Source organism: Python bivittatus, unplaced genomic scaffold (genome assembly GCF_059951505.1).
Source record: "Python bivittatus isolate LINGU-HERP-01145 unplaced genomic scaffold, Pbiv_v1 ctg000070_np1212, whole genome shotgun sequence".
NCBI classification, from domain to species: domain Eukaryota; kingdom Metazoa; phylum Chordata; class Lepidosauria; order Squamata; family Pythonidae; genus Python; species Python bivittatus.
In genome coordinates this window covers 2,724,456-2,737,652 of record NW_028277034.1, presented here as the reverse complement: position 1 = coordinate 2,737,652, position 13,197 = coordinate 2,724,456, and the positions used below count along the sequence as shown (strand labels likewise).

Genomic DNA, 13,197 nt, shown 5'->3' with positions numbered 1-13,197 from the left:
AACCACACTGTACTTAATTAATCCGGTATTCCATATCAGGAATGTTTAATTATATTTAAATGTCTTTATCATCACATTACATTTTTTTAAGATGAGTTCATGTTGGCTGGTGTGGGTCTTCCGGGCTGTGTGGCCGTGTTCTGGAAGTTTTGTTTCCTAACATTTTGCCAGCACCTGTGACCGGCATCTTCAGAGTGCAGGAGCACAGACAGGAGTTCTCTCTGTGCCCAGGGTGATGTGACCCTTTTGTGGGTATTTATAGAGATCTGAGGGGGGAAAGGGGGGGATTGGGTGTGTGTGTGTGGGGGTTGGGTTACTGAGTGGCTGCTTGTTTTGGTGTCAGAATCTGTGTGTATCTTCCTGGGGATTAGGCAGCGTTTTCTCTTCTATTGAATTGTTAACGAGGGGCTGCTGGGGGTGATTAGCAAGTTCATTGTGTGAACTGTTCACATGTCCTGGTGGTTGAGCTGAGTTCGTTGACCTTTTGCAGGCTGTATTTTTCAGGATTGGTAGCCAGGTTTTGTTGATTTTTAGACTCTCCTCTTTTTTATTGAAACTGTGCTGGTGTTTGTGAATCTCACTGGCTTCCCCAGTATAGCCTGGTATAGTGGCTGTTGGTGTTGTCCAGTATCTCTGTGTTTTCAGATAGGATTTTGTGTCCAGTGTGGTTGAGAGCATGTTCAGCTACTGCAGATTTTTCTGGTTGCTGTAGTCTGCAGTGTCTTTCGTGTTCTTTTATCCTGGTATGGATGCTGTGTTTTGTGGTCCCGATGTATACTTGCCCGCAACTGCATGGTATGCAGTATACTCCTGCGGCGGTGAGGGGATCCCTTTTGTCTTTTGCTGATTTTAGCACTTCTTGTACTTTTCTGGTGGGTCTGAAGATTGTTTGGAAATTGTGTTTTTCCATCAGATCTCTATAAATACCCACAAAAGGGTCACATCACCCTGGGCACAGAGAGAACTGCTCCTGTCTGTGCTCCTGCACTCCGAAGATGCCGGTCACAGGTGCTGGCGAAACGTTAGGAAACAAAACTTCCAGAACACGGCCACACAGCCCGGAAGACCCACACCAGCCATCGTATGCCGGCCGTGAAAGCCTTCGACGATACAATGAGTTCATGTGTTTATCATGATCTGAACCCATATCACTGAAGCCAACTGAGTTTGTACCAAAGTCTGATGTCAATATGAAAAGCTTCTTTTAATACCCGGAAGAGCAACTTGCATTTCTACTTAATACAGTACAGAAAACAGGAATTGTATGGCATGTTAAAAACATGGTGATGATTCATTTTCTTTTTCATTTTTAAGAATAGGAGTGGTATAAAAAGATACCATGTGAATTATCAATCGGTACCTTAAAACTAAATATTTAAATTCTTCTACTGAGACCATCATTCCAGTTTATGTATATACTTTATTATAATAAGCTTTAACTACATTTAGGAATTGGCTTGTCCTTCTCTGTTGAATGACATTTTCTGTTCTTCTTACCAGTGTCTATAAGGAGAACCGGAAAATAATTTTTTTCTTGAAAAGGATATAAATCAATTGGCAACTATTCCTTGAAAACTGAAATTACTTTATTTAATCATAGTATCATTAGTATTGTCTCCTAAATGATATCAAGTACATTAGTAACAGAACAAAATCCAAAATTAATGCTATAGAATGACAACTATTACTATAGAATATATACCTTCATCCAGAATTCCCTGTACCCTTGGTTATACAGATGAATTATTTATGCTCAGAATGTCCTTGTTATCTTAATTCATGGATTTTCTCCCATAATTACATTTTGCTTCTTAATAAAACACTCACAAAAATAGGCAGATTGTGAACCAAAATAGCTCTAGAGATAAATGTTTTAGAGCTCAGCGCAGTTTGCTGGTTGACAATAATGTCAAGTTGGCACAAAGCTCTGTCAATTAAGGAATGTATCTGATAACCTGCTACTACATTGTGACAAGAACTACAACATGATTCATTTTCTTGCAATAAAGTTCATTCTTACCTAATAAGTTTTGTATTTTAACCTGCCTCATTTTGTCCTTAAAAGCTGGAACTCAGGTGTGTTGTCAACTCCTCAAACTTTATTTCTGAACTTTAAAAAAATGAACAATATTGCTAAATGACTTTAAGACAGACATATTATATATTTTACTATCATAATTTAATGTATATCAATTTAATATAAAACAATTTTTAAATGCAGATTTACTTCATTTTAGAGATAAAATTTAAAAAACCATTTTAACTAATGATATCACATTTCTGCAAAGGTTAAAGGACATTATTAAGTTAAACTCAACATTATTTATTTATACATACATACACATTTTATAAAATCAGTGGCATGTAAACAACAACCTCAATAATAGACATAAGTTATGGTTAAAGGACTCTTCATCTTCCATATTTATCTGCTTTGCAGTCAATAGCAACTATAGACTGTCTGTAGCTGATCTAACTGGAAGTGAAAAAGCTTGAAAGAAGAGATAACAATCCACACTATTACCTCCAATTCAGATGTTTGGTCTTAATTTGCAAGGAAAGCCTATCAGAATTGTTAAGAACTAACCCAGCCTACGTGTGATAGCAGAATGTTGCAAAGTTTGATCACACACTAAGTCCTCCTACACAACTTCTTGTTGTTTCAATATTCATAAAGTGTTAATGATTTAACAACATCTTAGAGGTAGAATTCATGTCAATGCTGACAGTGAGTCCAAACATGGAAACATTCCATTATTGTTCTGCTTTTAAAATAACTGATTAATCCTTGAAGCCCACATTTCTAAGAAGAAAGAAAATGGAATAATTATATTGATAACATGCCCATTAAGACGTAATAACCTGAGAATATTATATTCTTTAGAATCTATATTTAGTGTCTCAAGTTAGATCACATCATATTAGAACTATTTTCAAAATACAATACTCACATAATTTTAGTTACACAAAAGCACCCAGTAGGTATCAATTATCTACCTGCCCTCACCTCCCCCCCATTAAGGATGGTAAAGACAAGACTCAGAGCTAACTTTCTAAAAGTACTTTGTCTCTCAGAAAAATGCAAAGTACAGATCCAAGCTCATATTTACCGTATTTTTCCGACTATAAGACGATACTTTTTTCTAAAATCCTTACGCTAAAAATTGAAGGGCGTCTTATTCAAGGAAGTAAGCTGAGGAGAGAACCGCGCAGTTGCAAAACTGCCCATACTTTGTCTCTGCAAACAGGCTTCCTCCTATTTCTAGCCTCCAATCACGAGTGAAATAGCTTGATTCTGCAAACAGGCTTCCTCCAATCACGAGCCTCCAGTCATGAGTGAAACTGCCCATACTGTCTCTGCAAACAGACTTCCTCCAATCACGAGCCTTATGTAACTGATGTCAGCTGATGCTGAACAAACCAATTAGAGGAAGTCTGTTTGCAGAGACAAGCTATCGGCAGTTTCACTCGTGATTGAATGTAATCAGTTATGCAAAAGAGCATGGAAATAGAGCTGTAGAGAGACGGTTTGGACCTCCTCCCACCGAGTGTATCAGGTAAATGTTATCTAATTACTAAATAAAAATGTGTTCTGCACTATCTTTAAAATATTGATTTCTTAATTTGGGGTTGGAAAAGTGGGGGTCGTCTTGTACATGACGGACTTGTCTTATTGACGGAAAAATACCGTAATTTTAAAACTATTATGCAAATTAATATGCCTAAAAAGTAAACAAACATCTAACCTATTTATTTAATTACTTACTTTTCTGTTCTTTCTGTTGTTACTGAAAATGCTCTCTCTGGAGAATGTGATGGAGATCTCAAAGTTGAGCTAAGTGGGGATAAGGCATGTAGAGAAGAGGTAGAGATGCCATGCCGTCGCATCTCTTGAATGGCACGTTCCCTATCAAGTAGAAAATTAGAATTGAACTCTGGTTGCATTTCCAAATATTTTCTCATGCAGAAAACAAGCTGGTCACCATCTTTTCCTACTCAGTAAATTAGAATCCTTTTTTTTAAAACTTTTTTTTTGACTAAAAGAAGCACTGCAATGGAAAGTGTTAGGATTGAATATGCAAACTTCCCATCTTCCCTGCTTCAACCCTGTTCCAGTGTAACACTACTGTACAGATATACTAATCAGTATAAATCTGGTCTGCTTTTATAACCAATCTGTCCAGTTTCTTTCTTTTTTTACAATTTTTTAAAACAAGATCCATAAAACACATGCAAATTTGTCTTCTTATACAACTTTCGCTAACTTATTTATTTATTACTTAAATTTATATGGCCTCCCATCTCATATACATGACTTTGGGCAGCTAACAATTAAAAAAATAAAAAAAGAATAAAAACACAACCAATAATTAAAAACATATAGAAACTTAGGTTAAAAAAATTAACATCACAAAAATGTACATTTACAAATCCTGCAGCAGGAAAACGTGTGTAATAAGGACAACAAAAAAGAAAAATTTTCTCCAGGAGTTTAACAACTAAGTACAGGAAACTGCCCCTAAAAGATCAAACTAAACTAAAGGAGAAGTATGCCCCTAAACTGCCCCTAAAAGATCAAACTAAAACAAAGGAGAAGTATGTCCATATGAAAGAACGAGAGCTAAAAATAATTATGCTGTACTGGTATCAATACAAGCTACAAGCTATAAAGTTTGGAATAGATTCCACGAAAAATAAATCAGAATGGGCAAAACCACACAAAATAAAACTAGTAACAAAGCAAATTTGCTTTCATTTTTTTTCTGCTACATTACTGTTACTACTCCAAGTCAAAGGTGTGCAATATTTTTTGGCCCACAATTATATTCACTTTTTGAAATGTTCTGAAGGCTGTTCTTTTTTTCAGATTTTTTATCAACTTTATTATTTTTATAAATAACTCAAGGCAGTGAACATACCTAATACTCTTTCCTCCTCCTGTTTTCCCAACAGCAACTCTGTGAGGTGAGTTGGGCTGAGAGAGAGTGACTGGCCCAAAGTCACCCAGCCAGCTTTCATGCCTAAGGTAGAACTAGAACTCACTTTCTCCTGGTTTCTAGTAGAACTCATTGTCTCCTGGTTTCTAGCCTGGTGCCTTAACCACTAGACCAAACTGGCTCTCCTGTGTAGGCCTGCCTTTGAAGAGGAATTAGACTTTAGGTAGTACAGAAATTAGCGGAAGAGAAGCTTAATAAGGATAGGTCTGACTGCAAAAGTGAAGCCAAATTCATGTTTTCCTGCTGGCTAGGACAAAAAGATTGGGATAAATGTGTTGTAATAATCTAGCCTAAAGCTGGATAAACTTTAGATCTCCTACATTCATTGCTGGGCTGGGGGATGCATATACCCTTGTGCATAAATGCCACTCCTGCCTTTCTCCTTCCTAATGATCTTGAGAAAGATTATATGAAGGGAGGAGGAAGCAACAAGCATCATTACTTGCAAATGCAAATCTTTCTTGCAGAAAGAACTGATTCTCAGCAGCCAGCAGCAAAAGTGCCCTCCTACCAGCCTGTTAATCAGCTTCTTGCAGAAACCAGCAAATCACTGGTTTCCTGATGCTAATTGCACTGGCAAATCATTTGGTTACTGGGAGGAAGCCTTGTCTGATCATACGCAACATACAGTTGATCCCAGCTCTACTTCCACTTTAAGAGGGTTTTTTAAAAACATATCAATTTCCACTAATGTTTAACTGAAAGGCCTTGTGATATTTACTGATAGGCATTTTGAAAATGTATTGTATTGCAGCTGGTTTATTTCAAATGGTAATATTTAATGTAATACATTTTGAATATGCATCATGTTTGCTTTTTGTGTTGTAAACCACAATGGTATGGAAAGAAGGGTAAGAAGTAAATTATATAACTAAGATTGTAATATAATAATATGAAAAGAAGGGTAAGAAATAGATCATATAACTAAGAAACAATACTGAATAATTAATTATTAAACTGGTTTTAATATTTTCTATGCAAAAGCATGCTTTTATGGTTTCCTCTTCAAATGGGACTCAATACAGTTGCCTTTTTAATAAAGCTAATTCACATACCGTTCAAATTGCTCTGTTGTCAGCTGTCTTTTCACAATATCATAATCAGTCTGCAGCTGTGCAAGTTTATTTCGGAGTATAGAAACTTCTCTACTAAGACTTGTTCTAAAAATATTGTGAAACAAAGAAAAATCTTAACTATTACACATTCACAGATGGCATCTTACAATGACTTTAAAAATAGCTGCAAGCAAACAGATAAACAGAGACTAGAAATTAAGAAAATATACCCATACTTGTGCACATGCATACAAAAAGTTCTTAAAATAAAGAAACCACTACTTAACTGCAAGACAGTCTACTTAAAATATACATACTTGGAAATGCATTCACCTGAAACTACATTGGACTTACACCCATGCATACATTTGTCAGACTGCTGACAGAATTTCTTCTGCATTGCAATCTTTGAGTTTCCAAGTGCCCATAATGAATGAGAAACTTGCATGTGAATAGGCAATACTACACGTATTTGTAGTGACAACCATAATCATCTAAAACACTGGTGTAATTTTTTTTTCAGCACTGCAGCTTGAAAAACACAGATTTAGCACATTGTTTTTAGCATACTATAGTCCCTATCTTACACTCTGCACAGCAGAGGGTACCACATAAGGTAAGAAGAGACAACAACACATAAAGAAACACATAAAACCATCCTTCCCTCTGTGAGTAATTTCATCTTTGAATGCAAGTTAGGCAAATTGCAATTCCAGGCAAAATATTTGAAGCCTGTAGTTTCTAACCATACCCTTTTCACATAAAGATTCCTAATCAGAGAATCTGGATTTCATCAGGTAAAAATATATACAATTAAATTTTTCAAGAACCCAGCAGTTTCTGCACTAAATTACAAACAGCTGAAACAAAAGTTTTCTACTTTTCAACATACAGTTTACTCTCTGAGAGTGTTAACTTGTCTTTGAGCAACTGTATCTCTGAATCTTTTTCATGGGTTATCAAATGATTCTGAAAATCTTTGTCTCTGCTGGTAGCCAAGAGGGTTTCCAAGTTTTGTATTGTAAGTCGCTCACTCGACAACTGCTTTTTTAACAGCTCTGCCTCTGCCTTTGCATCTTCAAATTCTGACATGACCTAGAGCATAAAAAGAATTTCTTTAATAAATAACCTCATAGTAAATATTATGTGGTTTCATTTAGAGACACTTTGGTCTACCCAGACTCTATACAGATACAATCAGTACCAATTCTATACAGATACAATCAGGTAATTTCTTTCTTAACCCTATTTTAATGTAGGAATACTTTAAGAATGGCTACATGAATATATTTAGGCATATAGATGGTCTTTCAAATAATCTAAATCCAAACTATTTAGCAGTTTGATTTTCAAAATTAGTATTTTGAACTGGGCATAGAAATACACTGATAACCACTGCAAGTAATAATGCAGTTAAAGTAAATGCATGTTTGAGAGCAAATCTGCAAATCATAGTTTGTGTTTATCAGGATAGAGTGCTATATCTGTTACCTAACAATAGTTATTGCTTCTTCACATTTTCAGTTAATGAAATTTTGATCTGTGTCTGTGTGTGATTTTAAGATTTAACGTTTTAATATTTTATATTTATGGATGTTTTTAATGTACTATTGTAAGCTGCCTAGTATTGCTCAAGTAGATGGCACACAAATAACTAATAAATTAAAAAAATAATTTTAAAAGAATTCTAATGGGATAGAAGGACTGAGCTAAGTTAAAGCCAGTTTCTTTTGCAGATTCAGGAACTTAACATGGGCTAAGGCAATAAATCATGGATCTTATTAACCATGGTTAAGGATTATAGCTATAACGGGCAGTAGAAGTGTTATCTATGACTGCTTGGTCAGCCAGGATCTTAAAATACTTTATCAGGATTTTATATATGATATATTCTAAATATCATGCCTCCATGTGGCTTATCTCTCTCACTTTGAAGATTATAGAAAGAAGCTTAACACTGAATCCATGAAGCCACAAATTCTAGGGCTGGAAGGGACCATTTAGACATGAAGTCCAAAACACTGCTCACTGCAGGAATCTCAATGAACATATCTAAAAACAAGAGTTATTTAGCCTTTTAAGTTCTGAGCTGAGATCTTATTGGGTAAACATTTCTATTTTAGGGTTTTCTTCCTTTTTTGATGAAAAAAATAAAGTTCACAGAAACTCTTATGTTCCTTCTATCCTATGTCAGGCTCTCTGAAGCTATGAAAAGTCACTTTGAAAAAAAAGGAGGCTTGAATAATGTACAGTGTGATATGGGGTTCTGGGAAAGGGAAAATTGTCCCCGATTGGCCTTGGATTCTTAACTAAGCCCATAGTTCCTGTCCACTTCTCCATTAAACCCTTCTGTACTCCACATCCTTCTCTTCCCCTCTCTCTCCCTAGGAGGCTTTTCAAGCTACAGTGGCTGCAAGACAAAGCCAGGAAATTTTTAAATCTTGGGATATATATCTATTTTTGTGTCAACATTTTATCTTAAACATAAAACTGATTTATATCTTGTAAGAGCAACATTTTTCTCTTTTACCCTCTCAAAATCCAGAGATTTGGTTGTTAATTGACGTGAGAGCAGTTCTTTGCTAGATTCCAGTTTGATACATAATTCTCTAACAGCAGTCACATCAACACTTATTGAAGATTTTTCTTCTTTTTCACGTCTGATAGCCTCCTCCAGCTTGGCCATATTTTTTGCCATTGAAGAGATTTGTGATTCATAAGCTTGATGTGCAATGATATGCTGCATGAAAGACAAAAGCAACTCTTTTTACAAGCATGGATAGGATGCACCAATTATATTTTCCTATTTGCTCACTTATTGGGAAACAAGCAAAATAACACATCAACTTGAAGTATTTTTCTGAGTATTTTTCTGTTCCAAAATACATTTACAACCATTTGCAAGACTTAACAAGCACTGAGCAAGAGCAGGCATAAATCTGAAATTAGTTTTCCTCTTGAGAACATACAGATGATTAATACCACCTGCTCCTTGTACAAATGTCCAATTAATGTCAAGGTATTTGATTAAAAAAGCACATTAAAATGGTCTAGGAAGCAAAATACAGCTAAAAATGTATAATTACCTCTTGAATTTCTTTTTCCAGTAATTCTACTCTTTCTCTAAGGTGTCTTCGTTCAGTATCAACTGAGAGGAGCTCTAATCGTACAGAGCTGCTTTGTCCCTCAGCTTGATGGGCCTTTACTTCCCAGTCTTCAGCTTGACTATGAAGCATTTGGAACTTCTCCAATAATTCCTTATTTTCTCTTTCCTAGTATTAAGAGAAAATGTATCTGTTGAGCAATAAATCATTGTAACAAATGTCTCAATTAGCTACTGTTTGGCCTCTTTTCTGTTTAGAAATTAAGTCAGCAACTTGTTCCACCGTAATAGAAGAAACCGGAATATGTGTTATTTTCTATATGAGATAATCACTCTACTTCAAAATAAAATAATTATATTGTTAAGACTCTAAAAGATTTGAAGCAGATGTTACATTAATTAATCATTACACACAAGAATGTTATTCCTTATATTAATCTGCTACACTAATTTTAAAATACCTAAATGGAGTAAAATAAAGATTTTTGGATGTAATCTAGATGTGTATATGTACACTATTCACAAACTGAAGTTTTTAAATACAATACACACATCTATATACACTTAGGTACATCTATCTGCATGTGTGTATCAATGAATCAATCACAGGCGTGCATTTGTGCCAAACCTCCAACTTGTTTTAAATCAGATAGTATTTTGCTCAAATCTCTCTAAAACACTGGGTACAAAGTGGAAACCTGTGGCATATGGCTTAAATGCCAAAGGGCTAAGAAGGGTTATTCCCTCAATGCTATTCTATTCTCTCAAAGTAGAGACTGAAGAATTTTTCTTTGTGCACTATCTTGGTTACTTTACTTCAATCTTACTTATGAAATTAAAATGAAATTCATTTTATTTTTATTTGAGAGCCAATTTGGTGTACTGGTAAAGGCACTAGGCTAGAAACTGGGAGGCCATGAATTCTAGTCCTGCCTTGGACATGAACCCAGCTGGGTGACTGGGCCAGTCACTGTCTCTCAGCCACAGGAAGAAGGCAAACCACTTCCAAAAATGTTGCCAAGAAAACTGTAGGGACTTTTCCATGTAGTGGCCAGGAGGCAATAATGACTTGAAGACCCAAAAACAAAATTGATTTATAGAATAATAATAATAATAATATTTTCATAATATTTCTCACCTTTGAGGCCATTAAGCTTTCAAATCTGGAGACTTCAGTAATGTAATTATGAACTCTAACTTTCATTTCTTCTTTTTCATGTAAAGCTACTTCCAATTCAGTTGAGATTGCCTGTTTATATTACATACTGTTAGACATATTATTCACAAAATAAATAAACCAAATTCTGACTTCAAGCAGTATGCTTAGGACTGATCTATTCTTTTTCAGAACTGAGCTACAGAGAGGCAGCTTCTCTTGGGAAGAAAAAAGTCTACCTATTAGTTCCCCATATTCAGATTAAAGAAACAAAAAACATTCAGTCTTGTGACTCCCAACCTACAGTCAACTAATTTTCCTTTTTATCTTATGGAGATTTAGGACAATACCTATTTTGGCATTGATACTTGGCACTGGCAATGCCTATATTGGCATTAACACTTGGCGCTTCAAATATGTTCTTGATACCTAATTAAACATACTGGATGGGGTTGTACAGCCCCCAGACAGACCTGGTGTGCAATCTGGGGGACTTCCTGGACTCACAACTCCTGCTCGAAGAGCAAGTGGTGGGGGTGGTTAGGATGACCTTTGCACAGCTTCATATTGTCCACCAGTTACGCCCCTTCCTGGATCGGGGAGCTCTGCTCACAGTTACTCATGCCCTAGTCACCTCCCGATTGGATTACTACAATGAGCTCTACATGCCCCTTGAAGAGTATTCAGAAGCTTCAGCTGGTGCAGAAAGCAGTGGCACAGGCAGTTATGTGTGCTTCTAGAACAGCACATTATGCTTCTGCTCCGCAAGCTGCATTGGTTGCCAGTCTGCTTCAGGGTCCAATTCAAGGTGCTGGTTTTGACCTTTTAAAGCCCTTCATGACATCGGGCCAGGTTATTTGAGGGACTGCCTCTCCCCGATTACATATGCTCATTCCATCAGATTGTCATTCAGAATAATAGTTGAAACTATTGGAAAAAAAAATATCTGGAAAGGAGAATTTCCTGTCAGTTACCCAGTCTGACTACCACAGTAATGTAACCAAGAAAAATATTTTCAAATTGGAATGCTAGAAAAAGAGTGGTTAGGGAGAAAGGCTAAGAAGAAACAAGAATTCACCAGGCCACTTGATATGAACTGTATACTGGTCTCTATTCTTCTATTTTACCATGAAAGAACTAAGTATTTGATCATCACTGGGCATATAGTTCATGACTGCTGGGTGAAAGTATGAAGAATCCTTAAAATTAAAAAAAAAAATCATCTAATTTTCAAGATTGCTGTTAAGCATTAGGAATACTTCCTCTTAAAAACAATGGACCATATTAGAAACACACACAATTCCCAATTGCTGTAATTTATTTAATACTCAAACAAGACAATATTATTTCTAAACAATAATAATTTTTTGTAATACTTAGCCACTCAAGATCTAGGAAAATAAGTAACTTATATAGGAACTACAAACTAGTAAAATTTAGAAAACCTACAAGCAAAAGACTTTAATTAGGGAGATAACTTGGGATATTAATGCTTAGTTGTAGTAGAGAGCACGAGATTGGAATCTGTAACTAAAACAAACAGGATTGCGAACAAGGTAAAATTCTTACAAAACCTGTTCACACTCCAAAATATGAAATACAGGTAGTCCTAGTTGAATGACCACTTGTTCAGCGACCATTCAAAGTTACGATGATGCTGAACAAAGGGGACTTACAAGTCCTCATAGTTGTCGCCGTTGCAGCTTCCCCACAGACATGTCATCATGATTTGGGCACTTGGCAACCAGCTTGCAATTAATTACCTTCACTGCCAGCTTCTGACAAACAAAGCAAAGTCAATGGGGAGGCTGGCAGGAGGTGACAAATAGCGATCACATGATCTTGGGACGCTGCAACTGCGTGGGATTCGCCTAATGACAGCAGCTGGACTGCCGCAACTGCCATCTTAAGTCAGCATGATCACATGACATCACGCTTTTTGACCATGTCGCTTTGTGATGGAGTTGCTGGTCTCAATTACCATCATTAAGCGAGGACTACCTGTATTTTATTTTACTTAAAACAAATGTTCGCATTGTTTTGGTTACAATGATGTTTCAGAATAGCTACATCACATCCATTGTAAGTATAATTATAGATACAAAATAAATCATGATGTACACGCTATGAATTACTGTATTTTTACCTGGTTTTCTCTAGCCATTATAGCTAGATCATCCTGCAATCTTCTGTTTTCTTTCAGAGCCATTTCTTTCACTCTTCCAGTTTCTCCAAGCTCCAAGTGTACTGCATCAAACTGGCGATGGAGGCTGGCAAGTTCACGATCTTTTCCACTTAAAGCATCCTTTAATTGGCTAGCAAATGGGGGATTTGAAAAACCTTAAACATCATTTATCTTTTTGCATTATGGTATATACACGATGGGCATAATTTAGAAATTAGTAGCAATTAACTAAAGCTTACTATTGTACTGAATTGTACAAACCATACTTTGTTACTAGCTACATCTTGTTCTACAAACTAGATAGTGAAGAAAAGCATGGGGTACTTCCCTATTAAAATTAGTCACCTAAGACTAAAATTACCCCTAAGACCCTGAAGCTCCTTTTGGAGCCTGAAGAGTGGCAATGGATCAACAGATCCCTGTAGCCAACCAGTAGTAAAAGGGGCAAGCAAGAAGAATATTTTTCTTTTGGGAACTTTTGCCATAGCCAAGAGAAAAAAGACATTCTCAAGTATGCCTCCCATGCCTTTCATTCTTTTTAAAACTTTTAATCTTCATTTGAAAAAGTCCTTCCTGCTATATAATACTTTCAGTAAACCAATTTTTCCTGTTATTTAAAATTTATTAGGAAACAACCAGTAAATCAGATGTTAAAATATCACAGATCCTGAGGATATAAAGTAAGGTGAATTGTTGCAGAA

General features: G+C 35.9%; 1 protein-coding gene across 3 annotated transcripts in view; it reads right to left on the bottom strand.

Moving 5' to 3' along the window:
* Positions 1-227: 227 nt before the first annotated feature.
* CEP135 (centrosomal protein 135) overlaps positions 228-13,197 on the bottom strand; it is a 56,361-nt gene continuing 43,391 nt past the window's right edge. Inside the window, exons 19-26 of one of the 3 annotated variants that reach the window (XM_025168114.2) lie at positions 12,458-12,626; positions 10,294-10,404; positions 9,139-9,324; positions 8,583-8,792; positions 6,945-7,147; positions 6,053-6,157; positions 3,767-3,907; positions 228-2,803 (exon numbers count right to left, since the gene is read on the bottom strand). In XM_025168114.2, coding sequence (XP_025023882.1) covers positions 2,782-2,803; positions 3,767-3,907; positions 6,053-6,157; positions 6,945-7,147; positions 8,583-8,792; positions 9,139-9,324; positions 10,294-10,404; positions 12,458-12,626 — 1,147 coding nt within the window. In that variant the 3' untranslated portion in view covers positions 228-2,781. Of the gene's footprint in view, positions 2,804-3,766; positions 3,908-6,052; positions 6,158-6,944; positions 7,148-8,582; positions 8,793-9,138; positions 9,325-10,293; positions 10,405-12,457; positions 12,627-13,197 lie in introns of those variants that run through there. The other 2 variants (XM_088130926.1, XM_088130932.1) reach the window with 2 other exon arrangements.